The following is a 21866-nucleotide window of genomic DNA, read 5'->3' on the forward strand; positions in this document are numbered from 1 at the left end:
GACATTAGGGAAAATTCTTTACTGTGTGAGTGGTCAAACAGTGAAACAGGCTTTGTAGCAAGGTGGTTGATGCTTCACACCTGTCAGTGTTCAAGAGGTATTTGGGCAGCACTCCTAATAAGCTCTAACTTTTGGTTAGCCTTGGAGTGATCAGGCATTGGACTTGGTGATTTTTATAGGTCCTTTTCAACTCAGTATGTTCTGTTCTGTAGACAGGGCTTTGGGATAACCTTTTTGTCCTACAGTAATTTCTATCTTTCTACTCTATTTGCTTTTATCTGTTACTAAAGAGTTGAGCTGCATAAAGAGGACAAGGAGACAGCTCCCAAAGAACCTACGGCTAGGTAGACAGAATAACGGACTGGCACTAATTTAGTGATATCCGTCTTCCAGCTTCATTATGTGAAACCAAAGAAAACAAACCCCACCCCCACAGCAAGGTGTACATTCTTATAGTGCTAAACAAACACAGCTGAGACCCGATTACTCCCCTTGGCATCCAGTTCAGATTGGCTGTTGCCAGACTTCCTCATTAACTCCCATCTGGGTCAGTTCAAGTAGCCTCTTGGTATACTGGGTTGCTCATCTCCAGCTGCATCAAATCATGGGGCCTCATTTCATCAAAAAACATCTCCACATTTTCCCATACTGTGCATTTAAGTAATTGAAGAAAAGTTAATGCTGTCAGTTTGGATGTGTATTGTCAGTGTATGTTCCCAGGCACCATGCAACAGCATCTAGAATTTGAAGTAGCTATACTAACTGTTTATCATGGGAAGAATTATAAGTTTGTTCTATCTGTGGACATGTATGTTTTAATTACCAAGGCATTATTGATGCAAGAAAATAAAGGGTATTGAAAAAGCAACTCTGTTTGATGCAGAATCTGTGGCTGTGGCTCAGGTGAGTCAGGCTGTGCTGTATGTGGATGCTGCAAGGCATGTGCTAGAGAACTGGATGGCCAGGAGGCAAGGCAAAGAGGAATCCTTGATGCTGTAAAAGAGATGATACCTTTAGATCTCTTACTAGGTAAGTGGTACAAAATTTTATGATGTCTTTTCATTTTCTTACTTAGTACACTTTTTATTTCCAGTTGAGGTGTTTTATTTTTATTACTGTTTTTGTGGGGTTTTTTTGATACTTCTGTTTGAAATCTTTAAATAAAAGTAGTCCTACTACAGTCTTCCAAAACTTCAGTTGGAGTAACAGGCTAATGTAGAAATAGGTTTGTTCTTTCAGTTAGGCTTGTTTTTTATATTAATTTTTCTGTGCTCTATGATAAAATGTTGTATCTTAACTAATGCAGTTCCTTCCTTGGAAGCAAATTATTGAACTTTTGGACTTACATGATCGTTCTAATATGTTAGTGTTCAAATATATAAATATAGCTCATCAGGAAGATTTATTTATTTACTGGTAATGTGGAAACGTGGAATTGTGGAACATTTTAAACTTTGCATTACTTCAGGCATGAGTGTGCCATTTTGACCTGTATGGTTAGAATGCTGTTTCAGTTGCCGATTTTTCATAGCCCAACAGTATTTCAGTGTTTTTGCAGACAAAGAAAAGATGGGAAATACTGTTTCTTGAGCATTTCTTTATCTTCTGTCAGAAATTTCTGAATAAAATATGTTGTCAGGATTATGGTAATCACTTCCCATGTAAAGACACATGAAATTGCACTGTGTGTAAAGACACATAAAACACAGAATCCTTACAGTTGGAAGGGACCTGTCAAGGTCATCTGGTCCAGCTCCCCTACCGTGAACAGGCATATTTACAGCTACATCAAGTGGCTCAGAGCCTGATCCAGACTGGCCTTGACTGTCTCCAGAGGTGAGGCTTGCACTATATCTTTTGGCAACCTGTTGAACAGCACCTTAAGTCTCACTTTTTTCTGAAGTCTTTTATCACAAGATGTTAATATTGCATTCTCTGTACTTAGATCTGGACATTTAGAAGTTTGGATAGACTTTGTTAGGCCTAAATTCCCTTCCCTTCCTTTTTTTTTTTTTTTTTTTTTTTTTTTAATAGTTTATGTACAGGCCATAAAGCTTATGGAAATAGTATCTGATATAGAAAATGACTATAAAGCAGATTCTAATTCCAAGGACCCCTTGAGGTTACGGAAGTAGGTTTATGGTGTACTGCACTGACAGTGAATGTGACCGCAGCAGCACTGCTTACTAGCTCTATTCTCATGCATGGCCTATGAATGTTCCATGCAATATATGGAACATCCACAGGACCTATAGCAGGAGCAACCACAGGGCACATTGCAAGGGTTGGAGTTATGTCAGGGTCTGTTGCAATGCTCAGAACAGCTGCAGAGCCTGTTTCAGAAATCGAGCTGCTGCAAGAGTTGGAGAGTCTGTTGCATTGTCATCAGTTCCAGAAGGATTCTCTTCCCCTTGAGGATGCTGAAAGTTTTGAACAGAGCTTAATAGACACATGCCAGGCCCTGGCATGCTGCAGTGATTTTGTGTCTCTTTAGGATTGCCAGAGTGACAGCAGACTTTTTCCAAATATTCTGCTTGTTTTTCCGTATTCCGTAGCTGTTCAGAGGTGCAGTTGCAAAGTACTGGGTGTGCCCACTGCCTTAGGCACCTGCTCATCCCACTCCATCCTGCCTCAGGGCACATCTCTGGGCATATTCTTAAATAATTGTTTAATCTTAAACATAATTTGAAACACATTCATAACAAATTGTAATAGGGGTGCACTGGTTTGAACATCTCACGGATATTCAACATTCTCAAAAACTATTATAATTAGCTCTTGTGCTCTGCAGGAAGAAGGAAAAGTGAAAGGGGGGCCGAGGAACTGATGGAAATTGTCCTCCCTAATCTCTTCCATAGCTGGGATGCCTGAGGAGACAAATCAGAGTGTAATTACTAATAGTATCAACATTTTGGTTCCCTAAACCCAAAGATGACTGCAGTGTCGAATATGCGCAAAGCATTAGTTTATCTGCTGTCAGTTTTATCATGATGTAAGCCCACACAGCCTAGCAAAATAAAAACCTTAATCCAACCCCCAGAGATGACAAATAGTGCAGCAGGGGAAATAAGCTGCAAGCTTTAAAATATAGTTCCATCAGAAGTCTCCTCAAGAGCTCTGTAAGTAGGGAAAAAATCAACATCATTACCAGCAATTATCAGTCTACCATAACAGACTGTTTTAATGCGCTCTGGTCTGATCTGTTGTTCTCTCAACCCTTTGAGCCCCATGTTGGGCACCAAATTGACTGTTGTGGTTTAAACTAGCAGGTGGCTCAGCACCACACAGTTGTTTGCTTACTCTAATCTCTTCCCAGTGAGTGGGGGGAGAGAAACAAGAAAAGCAAAGTAGAGCTCATGAGTTGACATATAGCTTATTTATTAAGCTAGAGAAAAGGATAATACTTGTGACTATGTATATATGTCTGTGTGTATATATATGTATGTGTGTGTGTGTGTGTGTGTGTGTATGCATACATATATGTGTGTGTAGTATGCCCCAGTGGCGCAGTGGTAGAAGTGCCGCTTGCAACATCGGAGGCCTGGGTCCGAATCCCCCCTGTGGCGCAAGTGGTAGAAGTGCCGCTCTGCTACACAGGAGGCTTGAATCCCGGGGCTTGGACTCGATGATCTCTAAGGTCCCTTCCAACCCGCACGAGACTGTGATACTGTGTGTACACAAATTATGTAACAAGTGATCCACAAGCAATTGCTCACTGCCCCCCAACTGGTTGCACTGACAAGGTAGTTTCCCTGAGCAGCGGAAGGCAGAGAGATGAACTACCACTCCCTTCAGAACTCCTTTTGCATGGTGTCATATTGTATGGAATATACCTTTGGCCAGTTTGGGTCAACTGTCCTAATTCTGTTCCTTCCCAGTTCCTTGCGCCATTTGCTGTGAATGGCCTTGGCTCTATACAACACTGCTTATTAGCAACCTTAAATATCAGCGTGTTATGAACATTGTTTTTCTCCTGGAACTAAAAACGTAGCATCGTACCAGACACTCTAATGAAAACAATTCAATCCCAGTTGAAACTAAGCCAGGGAGTTAAGTTTTTTGTACTTTCTTCTGCTTTGTTAACTCCGTTCTTAGCAGGATAGACACCTCTTGGCCCTATGTTGTGTTTGTCATAGTTTGAAGGTAGGACATTGCATTGATTGAGCTGTGTTTTCTTGGGGAAAGGTGAGAGTGCTTCAAGATGCAGTTTTTTATTTGATATCATATACATCTAGTTGGGTAAATGTCAGGATTTATGTAAAGATGTATGCATATATTAAAGTAATTGAATGTTCTTTACTGAGCACATAGGATATGGTGGTAAAGTATTTAAGGATGTATTTAAAATATTTTTAATATGTAACTAAGTTATATTTCAAAATATTGTTTACATCATATTTTATGTTTGTTTATTATTGTTTTGTATTCATGGTTTATTAATAATCCTTACTGAAACTTTCTGGGGAAAAACTGAGATCCATGCTAATCTGCAATATTTATAGAGAGAAAGTACTAAATGCTATTCAGTGAAGTTGGAACTGTGGCAGATTTGTGAAAATCTGAAAATCAGGATATTCAACAGTAAGACTTGAAACTCTTAATACTATTTGCTCCTTTTTCCTTCTCTAAATATTGCACAAGAACTATATAAAGGACTAGTAGTAAGTAGGCTTCAGTTTCTGTTTACTAAAACTCTGTTAATGTTTATTTCTTTCGTAACAATTTTTAAAAAAATTTAAGTGTATTGTTTTCTTAACCTATGTAGCTGTCCCAGTTCCTGGAGTTAATATTGAAGAACACCTACAGTTACGGCAAGAAGAAAAGCGGCAGCGTGTAAACAGGAGACACAGACTGGAAGAAGGAAGGGGTAAGTGACTTGAGGCTTGAACTGTTTAAGCAAACTTAAATTAGGTTCTAAGAATGGGAGTTAACTGACTGCTTAAGTTGATGAGTACATTAACTAAACAAAAATCAGAACCTAAAAAACTAGTTTGTTAAATAGCCTGCTTTTGAAAAATTGTGAAAATCTATATGATTGTCAAGGTTAAAGTTAAGTGGGGAAAAGCAATGTTTTATATGAACTGCAGAATCACGAATTTGCAGGGGTTGGAGGGTATCTCAAGATATTACTAAGTCCAAACCCTCTTTTAAAGCAGGATCCCTACAGTAGGTCACATGGGTACGTGTCCAGATGGGTCCTGAATTTCTCCATAAAAGGAGACTCTGCAACCTCTTCCAGTGCTTTTAAATTACTTTTTTGTTGATTTGCAATTAAATAGTAGCTTTTATTTTTAATGTAAATGCTTAAGCCAGCTTTCTGTAGAAAGTTAAAATGCCTGTAAGATTGTACATTGCTCGCTATCTGTAGTTTGAATTTATTATAAATTATTCTAATTCATTAATGAATTTCTACAGTTCCTGTACTTAGCAACATTTCTCATTTTTCAAATAGAAATTTTCTATACTTAAGTTGCCCAAAGCAATCCAGTGTGTTGACTGAATTAAAACAGATGGAAAACACTGGAGCATTTTGAAATCAGGAATTATTGTTGGTTTTTTATACAGACTGTGTTCTTCAGTGCTGCTCTTGTTTTAAATATTTTGGAGTTTTAATCTGATAAATAATTAAAGTTGAGAGACTTTAGTCTGATAGAACTGATATTTTAGTGAAGTATGCTGATGTGGTTGGTGACATTCTTGTGTACTGAAAGGAGGAGCAGCAGTGTTGAAATTTTGTACTGTATAAGCTTCTGCTGTTTTAGCAAATACATTATGTCACTAATGCCTGATTTAAATTTTTAAAAATAATGCCTTTCCAGAATTTGCTACTGTTTTAGTTGGTTTTTTTTTCCCCCAAGATATCAAGTGTGCTTGTTACTTGTTTCCTGGAGTTCAAAGTATCAAACTTTGTGGGGCAATTTATGGCTTTATTTCAATTTGCCTTCAAGAAATTACTAGCTTTATCTTGAGTAAGGAGCAACGGAGAAGAGAGAAACTGTGGATGTAAAGAAGGGCAGAATATTTGTTTTTCTTTGAATCTTTGAAATTGTTTTCAGCTTTGAGCAGTAGTAAGGGAAGCCTTTATTCTTCTGTCTGCATACTGCTGTGTTAATACTAGTGTTAATACCGTTAACAATGCTGAAGTGTCTTAGAAAGGTGTTGATAACAGAGCTGGAAAGAAAATTTTCACTTGGAGGGGTAAAGTTGGAATAAAAGAACAGAGTAGAAGAACATTTCACTGTGTTGAAAAACAGAAACAGCGCAGCTTGTCCACTTTGTGTGCTGTCTCTTAAACAAAGATATTCTGGATCTAACTGTGTTTCAGATGATCCATGTATTTTTACTGTCTGTGTGATAGGGTCTAGAGGGACCGTACTTAAGGTGTTGACCAGCTTGTTGCATACATCTGTATTATCCGTGTGAAAGAGCGTTATAATTCTGTGCATCTGTGGATACTGGAGGTGGTGGGTATGTCTAGCTGAAAGAGCGCAGATTAATCTCCTTTTCAGAATGGTTTATGTTCTAAAGCTGAGAATATTTTATCATGAATACATATGAGAAATTCTGATTTATACAGTCAGGTATTACCAGATGAAAATTTGGAGCTTTGTTAATTATTCCAGATTCTGTAGTTTTCCATGAGTTGAGGGTAAGAGTAGTGCTATTCTTGAGAACTCTTATGTCATTCTTCTCTTTCTTGAGAGACACTGGGAACATTTAAATGTTTATCAGATATTGATTTATATGTGCAAAAGGTTTTACAACCTGAAAAGCTGTAGATGATTGTTGTTAAGTTGCAGATTTTGTGGGTAATTAACCAAGGTTTTTGCTTTTGATGCCAATACAGAAAGGAGAAAATATTTTCTTTCAATCTTATTCTACTTGGAATAACAATTAAAAAAAAAAAAAAAAAAAAAGAATATTCATTACTTTAGTTAAAGCTGTTGTGTAATGAGAAGGCTAACTAACTAAGGCAGCCTGCATTTGAGCTATTTTAGATTATTCCGAAGTGTAGCTAATTCAGTTATGTCAGTAATTAGTTTTACATTGGTGCCCAGGTATTTAAATACTATTATTTAAAATGCATTCATCAGCAATGGCATTCTTTGTTCATTGCTGAACATGCATTTAAATATACAACAGAGTTGTCTTATTCATATGCAGTATTCTTTATTTAAAATTTGTGCAGCTTCTCTCCATAGTTTTAATTAAATAATTACGCTGATACTTTCAAGACCCGGAAGCTATATTTGTTTCTAAGTTTTTTAAAAACGTTAAGTAGAAAGTTATATCAAACTCATTCATGACTTTGTTTTTAAGAAAGCTTTCAGGAGGAAGTTGTGTATGTTTGTCCTTGATAACCAGAAGATTAGATCTGAAAATTACATTAGTATACTTGATGGTGTACTTGGTGACTTCTATCTGAAAGGGATGATTGTTATCAATAAAGACAAAATATTTGTACTTTATAAATATAGTTTCAGAACTCCGATTTGCCCCAGACTTGATTAGAACATTGTTTTATATCCAGTCTTTTAATTTAACTTATGTGTTGTTTAACAATATTAAAGTATTCAGACGTGAAGTATTCAGAAGAAAGTGCCTAAATTAAAATTATTAACACAACTGCTGCTTAATTTTTACCACTTGACAACTTTCCTTTACACTCATATTGTCTTGTCTGTATTTTTCTCCTTTAAAAAGCTCTAATGATTTTTCTTCCCTATCTGTTTTATTTATCAATTAAGTGCCAGTAGACTAATGTTCTTTAAGAGCAGAGGAAGAGAAAGGTAATCTGTTATTACTCTCAGTGTTTTGAACAAAAGAAGCAAGCTTAGCAATGGGCAGTAAAACAAAAATTAACCTTAGTCTGCATCACAGTGTCACTGTACAATAACTATTTCTGCAGGGAGATGCTGCTTTTCTGAAAAAAGGTTTCAAAGAGAAGTGTACCTTAATCAATTATCCCTACCGTGTTAGGAATATTAAGATGTTGTGTTCTGGGTTTTTTTTTTTGTTTTATACCTTAAAGCATGTAGCCTGTTTTGTTTTTATATTACCTTTTAAATTTGCCTGCTGTTGAGCTGTTTTTAATTCTGTATTAAGAATTCATCTCCATATATACATATATATATATATTAATTATCTGTTTTTTCTCATACAAGAATTTAAGCAGCCAAAAATAAAGTATTACAGTGGAATGTACCATCCAACCTAGGAATCAGTTACTAACAATGTACAGAAGAGCTGCTGTGTTTAAAAGAACATAAACTGTGAAACAACACTGATGAGTTAGGGAACAGAAGAATAAAAATTGCCTGTATAGTCTTAATTTTTACTGTTTGTGTAAAGCAGTACTTTTTGTGGCAACTTCTGATTACATAATTGTGTACTGTGTTTTCAGGTAACCTACTAACTTCACTGTATTGGTCTATATCATATAGCCATTTGCAATAATTGATTTCAGTCATTTGTAATCACAGACAGCCAAAAAGCAATTGTGTAGGGAGAGATACTAGAAGAAATTAAATATACATAAATCATATTAAATCAGAAAACTCTGGAAGCTCTGCCTAACTTCTAAGATGGACTAGAATGCAGAAGCACATATGTGTATGTATGATCTTAATTCAGTGCCGAAGTTCATTTTGAAAGGCCTGGATCTGTAGAATACACTGGGAGGTGATGGAGAATCTAATCTTAATGTTTCTAGTTTGGGATGTTTGATTTGACAGCTGAAGAAAAACTTTCTATAAAATGAATATAATTTACATCTATAGCAGCTGATTTAAAATAGCAGCACTGCAGTCTGTTAGTGACTCCCCTTATGTCTGTAACCTGAGCTACTAAAAATAACAGAATAATAGGTTATTATTTCTCTTGTAGATCTACATTAGAGACTTCTAGAAGAGTTTTACAAATATTTTTCTGCATTTTTAACAAAATAAAGGCATTGGATGTGTGGCTGCAGTGTTACACCAGAGTAGTTAATAGTACCTAATCTTTGCTCACTTTAATACAGAAAACCTTGTTTGTAAGTAGAGAGCAGATAGGATCTTTGTGAATAGTTCTTGTGGTTTGTTTCCCATGTTAGTTTGGAGCGGAGGAGGTACTTCACAACTCATAACTGAACATGCAGGCTTCATAATGTAATCAATATGTAGGTGTTTCTTATTATATTCTCATTCTCAGTTTGTAGATCTAACATTTTCTTAGGTGGGTTTGATACAAATAATTAAGAAATACTGCATTTAACTTTATTTTAGACTCTAGTTCTTCAGCTGACTAATGGGAATGTGGAGAATATAGGAATATCAAGAAGCAGAGATAAATTCTGCTTTGGTCAGAAGATTCAAACACTGTTAAAGAGCCATATTGACTAAGGGAACGTGGCTTGGCAATTGTAGGCAGCAGTGTGGTAGCTGTATGCTGGAGCTGCCATTATTTAATGCATCCCCAATATTCTCTGTCTTCAAAATTTCCTATAATTGTTTTGCTCACCCTAGCATGCTTCAATGCCTTCTGACCTCTTTTAATTCTCTTTTTTTTCTTGCTAGTCTGCTCATAACACCACAATGCCCTAGAATGCTGCCTCTGGTGGCACAGTGGTAGGAATGCCACTTGCAACATGGGAGGCCCGGGTTCGAATCCTGCCTGTGGCGCAAGTGGTAGAAGTGCTGCTCTGCTACACAGGAGGCTTGAATCCTGGGGGTTGGACTCAATGATCTCTAAGGTCCCTTCCAACCCGCACGAGACTGTGAGACTGTGTAATGCCTTCAGGGATGCATATTGTCCTCTGGGCCATATGTTATACGAATGTTTCCTGGTACTGTGGCATGTTTTGCCTAAATTATCTGGAGATGGTGTTTTCTGTTTGATTATCTGCAAATACTTAAGTGCTTCAACCCAACCTCTTTGCATTTCTTGGATATACACATGTATATGTATATATTAAAATTATCTGTAAATATGTATGTATTTGACAAATGTTATCTGAATTTCACTTTTGTCATCCTATTAGATTCATTCTCTATTTCACGAACTTTTCATTTCATTGGAAACTGAGTATTAAGCAACTCCAAGTCTTCCATTGCCATCATTTTAAAACTCCAGTCTAGTTTCACCTGCTATTCATCAAGTTTAGCTCTGTATCTTCTATCCCCCAAACTTTCCTAGCTTTCATAATCTGCCTGTCATTTCTTTTTCCCCTTCCTTGACTTTTTTGCATCTCCACTCCAACTTGAAAGAGGAAAAATGATAATGTTTTTCTGTGAATATAAGCACTAGGAAGTCAGATGCTAAGCATAGGAAGTGACCTGGCAGAAAGTAATCTTCACAAAAAATATTAACTGAGAATATGGGGTAGTATTATGCATCTATTTAACAGAAGCTCTGATTAAGAGGAAACTGTGAAAAGTTGTTTGTTTGTTTATTTTTAAAAACAAACTAGAAAAAAAGCTAGACAACTGGGGAAAGAATCTGTGTGATGATGGTAAATGAAGTGATGATCCTCGGCCATTAGGAGTTAGTTCTTAATTAACAATTGAATCAATTCTAATTGAACTAGGACGAAGAGACTCCAGGTAAGCGTGGTAGAACTGAAACAAAAATCTGTGCTGTATGTAAAAGCACACACAAATATTGTTTTTTTGTTGGTTGTTTGTTTTTTTTTAATATTAGATAGCATGTGTAGGAAACAATGCTAAGAGGAAATGCAGTAGATTTTTAAGACACTTAAAGATCGGATGGATCAAAGTGAACAGTGAGAAACTTGAGACAATGGGCATTAATGGAAAGTTAGCCAAAATTAATTTGTCAATAAAGATTAGCTAAGAAAATACAGTATTGATGATCTTGGGGATGAAGAAACTGCATTTATTTTTAGGAGTTTCACTTAAGACATTCAAAATGTGTTACAAAGCCTGGTTTGGGATTTTGGTGTGGTTTTTTTTTTTTTTTTTTGTTTTGTTTTTCTTTTAAAAGTCTTTTTATGGATTGGATTTGGAGACTTGAGGGATAGTGGCAGACATATTAGTTGCTCATGATTTCCACTGAATGTCAGACTACCAGAAGTGGGAGATGCTTTGAAAGAAATTTTTGATGGTAGATGGATTTAACCTTTAAATCAGACCAGAAAATACAAATAGAAGCAAAAAATTGCTTACCTGTGATGCACATAGAATCGTCTTCAGCAGTGCTTACATCTTGATTTTTAAATTTGGAGAAAATGTTAAATAAAAACATTTCTGCTTTCTTCAAATGTGAATGTTCTCTTAAAGATGTGACCTTTATATAGATGGGAAACATTCCAAGAATAAATTATATGCATTATGAAATTGGTAAGATCAGAAAAAATCTTATGATTTGAATAATTTTCTATATGGTACAGATATTTTTGATTGCTATTTCCTTTATGATAATAAATGAAATTTAAGCGTGATAATGACAAATGGTTATATGGTAGTGCTGTTTATTTTAAATTTAGCATTGGTAGGGTGATATTCCAAATTAGCAGTTTTAAAAGTATTATTTTAGAAGGTAAGGCATGATAATTAGTTTTGTAACTCATTAATGATAGTAGTGTGTATTTATTATCATTATGAGTCTGACTTTCCATTAATTGGAATACAGTTGCATAGTTACAAATTCAGGCTAAGCTGTTACTGTGAGATATTTGCTGTTTCTTTCAATAATATCCTGGTTTTATTGTCAAGAAGTAATAATTTTATTTTTATTAGGACCTTCTGAATTTAGATAAACAAGTTTATTATATAATTTTTTTCTATTGATTTTAATTTGAATTTTATTTAACACACTGTTTTCATTTTGTGAGCTTTTCTATGCATGTGCAAAATGTTTCTCCTCAGGCCCCCTTGTATTTCCTGGTCCTATTTTTATGAACCATCGAGAACAGGCTCTAGCCAGAATCAGACCCCATCCAGCACAGATAAAGCATAAGCGGGACAAGCACAAAGGTATTTGGTCTTCCTTATTGGCTAGGGTGGAAAAAGCTGATACTCCCACCTTACCTCTTCCATGCACTGAATCTCTCTTTTCAAAGAAATGCACAAAGTGGCTTCTGCCTTTCTTCTTGTTAGAATTTTGTTACCTGAGGAGAAAGAGAACACATATGTTGACTTTTTTTTTTTTTTTCCTTTTTATTTTCTTTCTTCTTCTTCTTCTTTCTTTTTTTTTTTTTTAATTGTAGATATTTGGTAGTATGCATCTTTGTTTTCCATTCTCTTTTTTTACAGAAAATTTTGTTGTTTTTCTGGGTCTTCTCTCATTTCTGAAGCTTTCTCATTCCTAAAGTTCTTAAAGTTTGCTGTAGGAACCCTTAACACCTTCCTGTGTCTCAACTGTCATGTTTAAAGTTGGTTGGTATTTTTTCATTTTGTTTTTGAACTTGTGTATTATAACTGGGGTGATTCCTGTAACGTATCAACTCAAGAGTTTTTAATTTTAGCTTAGAGTTTTCTCCGTTCAACACTGTTCAACCTTTTTTAATGAAATGAGATATTTGAAATAATATAAATTGCACTTTTTTTTTCAGAAGAGATGTTTTTGGCATTTTTGTATGTCTGGAAGGCCAACTTGTAAATACTAATTTTGAAACATGGACTATATTCAAGTGTCTGTATATGTCTGTATCTATATGTAAATATGTGTGCACTTATAGACAAACAATACGTATGTAAAATCTAGTTTACAGACCTGTTCTTAAGTAAACAAAGTTCTGAAATGGTGGTGTCCAGAATGTTACTTTTAAAAAACAAAACAAAAAACAAACAAACAAGAAAAACACAGCTAAATTCTTACAATGACTTTTCAGTTCAATTAATGGAAGTTAGTTATTTGCATTTATGCAAAGAAATTGTATGATGGTTTGAAGCCTTTCTGGATGTGACTTCTTAGTGAATGAGGGTGGTAGGCCTATCTAATTATGAAGGTACCACGTCAGGAAATATCTCGCCTATTTTCGGCAAATGAAAGCAGAATCTGATCCTTTGTTTTTTTGTATATATTTTCAGTCTACTATTTATAACCCAAACATCAACTGTTTTCTTTATTTAAAAATATGTATATTCTCCCAGTAGAGATTTCATGCTGAACAATGACACACACAGAACCTGCTGTCACTGACAGTCAACTGATGACCACTTTTCTTAAACTAGAACTTCTGCTAGTTTTACTGCATGCAAAACTTTGACCCTGTGGGGAAGTACATAACGGAGTATTTTTGTCCTATCTACATTTGTTCTTTTTTGACGTGTTTTATTATCTGGAGCTCCTTTTAGCTCTGGGTATCTACCTCATTTATTTCCTTACAAGAGAGTAGTGAATTACTCTCAGTTTGAGGTTGGCATCATTTCTTGAAGCTTGTTAGCGCAATACAGATGCCTCTTTTGTTCTGAAACCTTCTGACAGATGTGCTCCATAGAACTGACCATTTAGTTCTTTCCATCCCATGCTAAACATGTAAGGGAGATCTGTCTCATGTAGTGTCTTTACAAGTAAACATTGAGAGCCATCGGAAGATGGCTCCCTTGAAGAAGATCATCAGTTCCACTAGAACCTAGAAATATCCCCTAACCTCTAGAGGACCTCTCAAGGGAAAATGAAAACCTTCTGAAGTAAGTTGCTATCAAAGTAATGAAATTGTGAAAAGCATAATTTCACCTCATCTTAAAAGGCATTCCTCAATTGCTTCTCCTACTATACTCAAGGTAAAATCAGTAATCTTAAGCAATCTGAGTCAGGGATGTTAATTTCAGGAAAAGGACATTATGACATTGTAATCAGTATGTTCTTTCATCTAACTTTTGTGTTATTTTTCAAGCCAGCATTTTAACTTCAGACATTTCTTTTAAAGTGGTATTGCAACAATTCAACCAACTAGACTTACCTATACATTTTCCTCCTTCTCAGTCTGCAGCTGTAGAACTTTTCCTTAATTACATTTATTTAAACTGGAATGTGAACAGCTTCTTCAGGGATGACAGGGCTTCAGGGCCTAGTTTGAATCTTCTATATTGGTATATTCCCAAATCTAAATGAGTTTTGTTTGGGCAACTCTTTTGAAATCCTTTAAAAATGTATTAGTTTAATTGTCCAGTGAAAAACTGAACATGAACCAGAGCAGTGCACTCTTGCAGCTTGGAAGGCCAAGTGGTATCCTGGGCTCCATCAAAAGAGAGATGGCCATCAGGGACAGGGACATGATTGCCTCTGTCTTGTGAGGCACCTTCTGGGAGAATGGCGTCCAGGTCTGGGGTCCTATACAGGAAAGATGTGGAGCTGTTGGAGAGGGTCCAGAGAGAGGGCCAAGAAGATTAGAGGTCTGGAGCACCACTCCTACAAAGACAGGCTAACAGAGCTGGGCTTGTTCAGCTCAGAGAAGAGAAGGCTGTGAGACCAGACTTAATTGCAGCTTTTTAATATTTAAAAAAACATAAAAAGGAGGGGAATCAACTTTTTACTTGGATGCATAGTGATAGGAGAAGGAGGAATGGTTTTAAGCTCAAGGACTGAAGGTTTAGATTGGATGCCAGGGAGAAGTTCTTCAGAGAGAGAGTGGTGAGGCACTGGAAAAGAGGGTGAGCAAACGGTTGTATGACTCTGAGCACTGTGGTTCAACCATAGTACTTCCCAGTTTGTGTCTCCAGACTCTGGAAACTTCATTTTTGGGGGTTGTAAGTAGCAAGATTAATTATAGTTTGCAGGAGTCTGTATGTTGAGTGGAAGTTAAAAACAAAGTGAGCTTCTCAAGTCAGTTAAGTTTTGTAAGAGTCATGCACTTGACATTCTACATATTGGTTTTCACTCAACCTCTGTAGCTACCTCTCAGGAGTTCAGTAGAGCTAGTTACTATTTTTCTGCACTTGCTAGAGGGTTGACTTTTCTTAATTCCTGGAAAATACTGGGAGGTTATGCATTTTTTTGTTTTGTGATTACTATCACCAAGAGAACTTCCAAGTAAGTTTTGCAGTGGAGATTCTCCTTTGGAACTCAAAAATGCTAACTCAATATATCTTTGTCCTTTAAAATAAATTTTCTTCTTTAATAAGGAGTTGTAAAATATGTTTCATATGAATGCTATTTTCTCTGTATCTTGCACAGCAATATTTAATATTATGCATAAGGAAACATGCAGATTGTCTAGCTAGTTTCATTAAAGAAATAACATTCTGCCTCACCATGTGCTTATTGGCCATGTGCATTCTCAGCAAATGACTGTTCAAGTGCATTTGCACAGGAGCTTATATTTGTTACTACTGTCATCAATGGTAGAAGGATGAAAAGAGAGAAAATGCCACAGGTAAACTCCAAGAACATTTCACTTTGCACTGTTCCTGTTTGAAAAGCTGGTGTGTAACAAGGAAGCAGTAAGTAAACCTACTTACTGAGCATGTTTTTCTGGTGGCAATATTAATCCTTAGAATCATCCCTGGATTTATAGGCATATAACGTTTAACACAAAAATAAGTATAAAATGTTACTAGTACTCTATTAGAACTAGTTCCTTTCAAGTATGTGTGCAGTTTCTTTACAGATGCAAAATTTGTGGAGATTCCCTTATCTTCTGCACACATTCGTGACTTGAAAATATGTTGTTTTTTTTTTTTTTAATAATATATATATATGTTAAAATATATGTAAGTAGAATTTATGTCACAGAGTTATCTGGGTCCATGACAAGGGGCAGAAAAACCCAGGAAAAGAAAACAAAGGAGAGAGAGGAAAACAACCTTCCCTCTTTCTTTCAGTTTACCCCCAGGTGGATCATGGGCTCTGGGAGAGGGAGGGAAGAGAAACGTTAATTTACTAAATCTAACAAAATCAAACAAAATGAGACAAGAGTACCCAGAATAAGATAATAGTAGGTGAAATAATCGTACTCAATTAATGTGCTTTTTTTACGCGCAAACTGAGAGAGAGGTGGAGTTTCTTGTGTCCTGTGACTTCACCTGGCTTCCTCTGCCCACAAGGTCCTCTGGGAATGCAGCCCCTCCTCTCCCATCCGAAGACCCAAAATGCCAGTAAAAGGCAGTAAACACTTTTTATCTTTATCTTCTGTTGTTTTTCATGATGTTCTGATGTGGATTACCGGCAATAAAATTCACAAAACCACAACAATTTAATACTACTTCTTTTTTTGGAAAAGTCATTGGGCAATTTCTGTAAATACTGTGTTATATTTTAATATATTTGCAAGTTTTCAAGTAGTGTGATGCACAGTGAATGCTCAGTGTTCACATTTCCACTAATAATTCTTTAAGAATCAGTTTGGGAATTATAAATTTACTGCACCTTGGTTGCTTTTAGCAGCAATTGTTTCCCTGTATCAAAATTCTAATGAAGGAGTCAGGATTATCACAGAATCAATAGTAGAATTTCTTGGGTGTAGTTCTTTTTCTTCTCTTTTTAGGGAAACTTTTACAGTGTAAAAGGACTTTGCAAAAGAACAGTAGTTACAGGTGTTTGCCAGCTCACTTCGGTAATGTATGCATGTATACTACAGTCATCTGATATTTTTCATTATGAAAATGCACTTTCTTTCTGCTAGTATTATGAAATTAGTTTCCTTTGTTACCCTGTGTCTAATTGTTAGCAGACTTCAGTATTGTTTTGTGAAGGAAACTGGCTTTCAAGATGCTTGTGAACAAAACAGTTGTCACTTCTGTACTTTTGTCTGATGCAAGGACTGTTTGACTATAGGAACCAACGCACTTCATTCTTTATGAAAGAAACCACAGAATGTCTAGGAATGCATCAGACATAGTAGTAGTGGGAATGTCAGTGGTGTTAGGCATACTGGTTGTGTAGTATCGGTGAGTTGGTTATGTAAAATAGGAGCTGTATGGCCAGGTTGGAGTCAAGTAGAGTTGTTAACAAATAGTGAATAAACCAGACTTGGCTATACTTACCTTGTTCAGTTACAGTGCTTTCCGTTAATTGATGATATTATTTCCTTGAAGAACAAAAATGGTGGTTATTAAACAAAAATTCTGTCGTTATTTTAATGTCCTATTTTGCTCATTGTTATTGTCTGTTCTTTGGGAGTTTCTGCTTTAGAGGATGTGTTATTTTCCTTTTATGTGTGTAACTTTGATGCAGAAGATTGTTTAGGAGTAGAGTTTCTGTCATCTTTAACATCTACTTTGATCCTTTGTCTTTAGCTGTTTCTCTCAGTATTCTGTGAGCTACTTCTCATACCTTACAAATGGTAGTGGGGGGTGGGGGATTGCTTACTATTCTCATCCTTTCTTCTAACATAACGTTTTTAGAAGACACAGGATGTAATTACAAGTTTTGTTTATAGACGGAAGTGGAGAAAGAGGGGAGAAGGATGCAAGCAAAATTACAACCTATCCACCAGGGGCTGTTCGCTTCGACTGTGAGCTGCGAGCTGTACAAGTCAGTTGTGGATTTCACCATTCAGGTAAAAAAAAAAATAAATTACCGTAGTATAAATTTCTTGGCTTTTTGTTTGTTTGTTTGTTTTGTTTTTTTATGTTCTGATACATGTTTTCACTACCTTGTTTTTAATGTTCAATAAGGATATACATGGAAGGGTTGGAAAAGGTTGTATCATTTTCTAGCCAGATACACTGTCCACTGACAGTGCAAGGGACTAGAAATATAATATAGAATTATATGCAAGCTTTTAAGGAATTGTTGAGTCATTTTATAACATCTGCATGGCACACCAGCATGCCTGTAGGTGTGCCATGCAGATGTTATAATCCATTACTAGATGTGATGGATTGTGGAAGATAGTGTATAGTAGGGATTGATAACTGTGCTGCTCAAAAAAACTAACTGGCACTGGTGCATGTTAACATGGATATCTCTGAAAAATATTTTGTTTGTTTCCAGTGATTTTGATGGAGAATGGTGATGTTTACACATTTGGATATGGACAGCACGGGCAACTTGGACATGGTGATGTTAATTCCAGGTAAGCTGGTGATCACAAGAGAAGATTGTGTATTGCTGTGCTGCTGTTTAAAAAGTGGCTAAATTGTTCTGTTGCTTTCCAGCTAGGAAGTGGGAAAACTCATATGTTGTCCAAATTAGGTTTATGAACTCTCATTTTGCATTTATTCCCCATAATCCTTCTGGGTAGACAGACTGTTAACAGTAACCATACTGTTGTTCTGTGTAGGTCATTTTTTTAATACACGAAGGCTTGTATGCATAGCTTTGCTAATTTAAAATACTCTGTTCTCTTCATACCTCTGCGCATACAAGAGAGAATTACACTGAAATATATTTAAGGTTTCATTATCTCTGGAAAATATTGCATATGCAATAATTAAAATAGTGTGAAGTTGTAAACTTGGGTTAATATGCTTCTCTTACATTACTAGCAGTAATTCACTTGTTATTCTTTTTGTTTGTAATTAATAATAAAAAACTCCTTTCTGTTTATAATAAATCTTCAAAAGTAAGTCTGTATGTATGAGTCTCCGTTGCACTTTGTAGATGCTTATAGCATGAAAGTGACTTGTGGGTTTTTGTGGTCAGTGGAAATAAAAGAAGTCAACTTCTTTTATTTCTTTCAGCTAAGAGTCTGGAGAGCTATTTGACTAACCAGATACTGCTTATCTACTTCAGATATGCTCAGTAACTATAAAATATATTGACTTGATCTCCATTGACTACAGTGAGAACACAGACAACTACATACAAGTGGCCATAATGGGAAGCTGAATTTTCACCCTTAATATCTCATCTGCTCACTCAAGTTGACAATCAGTGTACTACTGTAAAAAGAAATTCAGTTTGTTCTTTATCACAAACACATACTGTAGATGGGATTCTGAATAGCAGGAATCATTGAAAATTTATTTCTGTTCAGTAATGCCCAGTATCTTTATGAAAAAGGCATATAGATTGCAGCATCCATGATCTGTCTTCAGTTCTCTTGTTTTTCTTCTAGTAGTGAGATGACATTGCTTGTACATCTGTTCTTCTAATCTCTTAAGACTTCCAAATAAATTTTTTTGTCAAGTTTCTGGAGAAACCATCTTCATCTTAAACTTTTAGTTTTATTCACTAGACAAAGGGAGAGAAGGATGAAGTTTTACTGGAAACATTACTTTGCATTAGCTGCTGTGCCTAATGGTATTCTTTAAACTGTTACCCTTACTCATTCTGCATTGAATTGGTGAATATAGTCTATGTTTCTGACTATGGTAGAGCCTTAACACAGATAAATACTCCTTTTAGTTCCTGGAAATTCATGCATAGTTGAAGCTACAGCTACTTTAGTAAGCACTTCAAGTCACTGCTAGAATAAGGTTAGATGATCTTTTAAAGACAAAGGGGTACAATAATAAGTAGCATTTCTACTGGTAATTATGTCCCATTTCCAACATCAATGAAATCATTTTGGCTTTTTTGAGGACATCAGGACTATCTGCCCTATTTGTTGGAATTCCAGGCAGTAAACACCACATTTGTTGCTTATTTAGACAGAAGTTAGATGGAAACTGAATGTATTTCTAGGTGAAATCCTAGAAGAGAACGTGAAACATCCTATGTCAAAGGATAGTACCTGACCAGTTCTAGAAACTGAGGAAGTACAAGCAGCTTGGCACTGACCTTTGTATCATTCTACAGGATATCACAGACAGTGTCTGAAAAAAGCCTTGAAGAAACTGGGCATATGTCCTGTGCATGAGAACTGGCTATGAGTACTATATTGCTGTTTAGCACCATCATTCAGATGATGATTTCCTCATTGATGTACTTCTTTTTCCAGCTTTTAAGTAGAGATCACTCCTCTGTCCTCACAGTAAGGGACTCAGAAAAGGAAACAGGGAATCCTTATGCAGAGTTCCACCTCAGTTGGGACGCACTGGTGCTCAGATGGCCAGCTCCAGCCAGGTCAGTGTTATGTCAGTCATGCAGTGTGTCACATTGCCTGTATTGACCTCAGGAAGACCATCGTCTTCTGAATCTTAAGAACTGATAATCTGCTGTATTTCCAGGAGAGGGAAAAAAAAAAAAAAAAAAAAAAGAGGACATACAATATAGATAGCCTAGCTAATATATGGGGCCCCTGAAAACAAGAATTGTCAGGACATGTGCAGCAATTGTCATTTTCATCTGAGTCAGCCATCTTCATTACCAGATAATGTAATGTTGTAAGTTTCTGGGCAGCAACTGATGACGTATCCTTTCAGAAACTTCTGTCTTGCAGCGTAAAGATTAAGTAGTGAGTCTTGTAAATGTTTAACTGTTTTGAATTCTGCACACTTGTCCAGACATATCTTTCTCCTTATTAAGAGGATTTTGAACTCCTGCTTTCGACTGTGGTAAATGCTACAAATTCTTCCTTCCGTGTCAGTAAGAATGAGGCATATTACATGCCTTAGAAAGATTTCAGACAATTTTGTATGTTCACAAGTCAACAAAACAGCAGATGAGCAGGTTGATGTGATTCTCAATGAAGTTATTACTAGAACTGAAATAGTGTGGAGAAGTAAGCAGCATGCACAAGGTAGTGTTAGGGTTTTTTTCTCCAGCTAAAACTTGAGTCACTCACGGATGGATTTTACAGATGCAAATGATCTGGTTCCTGGAGACCATTTTTTTCCATATCAGCATACTAGAGCTATTGAACTAATCTGAGTAGACTTTCTGTTGTAAAGTCTTGAGCAATAGGTGTTGATGAGATCACTCCATGAAGAATTTAACAGCCTCTTCCGATTCCCTCTTCAAAGTAGTTACTAAATGCGTGAATAGAAAGCAAGAAACACTTTGCGATCCCAAGTCTTGGTAAAAAAAATTGTGCATCTTGTATTTGCATGAGCAAGGGGCTGTTTCTTGTTGATGCTTCTCTCAAGAAGCTCTGACTTAAAGCTTCAGGATCTTTTCATTACTATTCAAACTTTGCCTGCATTTCTTATTCCAGCTGTTGATTTCAGCACTATAACAAGCATATGACAAGGAAGTGAAGTTCCAGTAATGCGACCACTGAAAGTACGACAGTACTCATACGCCTGCATTTTCAAAGGGTCAACAATAACAAGGCAAAATTAATTGAGCATACCTTCTAAGGACAGCCATCTATGTTCTATTTGTAGATAAAGTGTAAAGATTATGCACTATTAGTATTTCCAGAACAAAACATGTTGCATAAGACTATTTCTGGGTGTCTTATCTGTTTAATTTGCCTCAGTGATGGTGTGCAGGTCTTATTTACATATTTCCACTGAACTCTCAATTATGTCTAAAATTTTAAAATCTCCGCCTTCTTACCCCTGCACTGTTCAGCTCTGACTGTAATTGAGTTTTTCTGTTTTCCTTTGACACACTGCACAGTAACAGCCCATGGAGTTTACAGCACTACATTCAGCAGACCCAAGTGAAATTCTATTGCACTTCACAGCCAGTTCTGGCTGAGCTAGTACCATGGACAGCGATCATTCAAACAGCTACTGTGGGATTATTTTCAAATCTGCTGCCAGAAATGCTTACCCTTCAGGAGAAAGGAGGGTTTCAGTATGGGTAGCTGGAATTGTATTTGGGTGTTCTGTGAGATCTTGAGTTACCTGATGTATGGGTATCTGTTGTATTTTCACTCTGCAAACTGAAGTTACCCAAGAGATCTATCTCAGTTTGCAGTCTATATAGCTGAGCTTGCCTATGTCAAGTGCCTGCATTGTATCCAGAACCAAATCTTTCAACACCATCTGAGAAGAATAATTCTCAAATGGAGAAAGTCTACTTATCAAAAGTTTTGCCAGAGTCTCCCAGACTCCTAATTGTCTACATGCAGGTTTTCTGTGTTGAGTTTCCATGGGATAGGAAAATACTCAGCTGTACTGCAGACTTTAAACTCTGTGTAAGTG

The 21866-nt window shown here is 36.2% G+C and overlaps 1 protein-coding gene across 18 annotated transcripts in view; it reads left to right on the forward strand.

The window, feature by feature from the left end:
* Positions 1–21866, forward strand: part of MYCBP2 (MYC binding protein 2) — a 184243-nt gene that overhangs the window by 50470 nt on the left and 111907 nt on the right. For 17 of the 18 annotated variants that reach the window (XM_032442048.1, XM_032442049.1, XM_032442050.1 and 14 more), the window contains exons 16-20: positions 884–1029; positions 4766–4867; positions 11868–11975; positions 17324–17443; positions 17881–17962. In XM_032442048.1, coding sequence (XP_032297939.1) covers positions 884–1029; positions 4766–4867; positions 11868–11975; positions 17324–17443; positions 17881–17962 — 558 coding nt within the window. The remainder of the gene's footprint in view (positions 1–883; positions 1030–4765; positions 4868–11867; positions 11976–17323; positions 17444–17880; positions 17963–21866) is intronic. The other variant, XM_032442053.1, reaches the window with a different exon arrangement.

This window comes from Coturnix japonica, chromosome 1 (genome assembly GCF_001577835.2).
Source record: "Coturnix japonica isolate 7356 chromosome 1, Coturnix japonica 2.1, whole genome shotgun sequence".
NCBI classification, from domain to species: domain Eukaryota; kingdom Metazoa; phylum Chordata; class Aves; order Galliformes; family Phasianidae; genus Coturnix; species Coturnix japonica.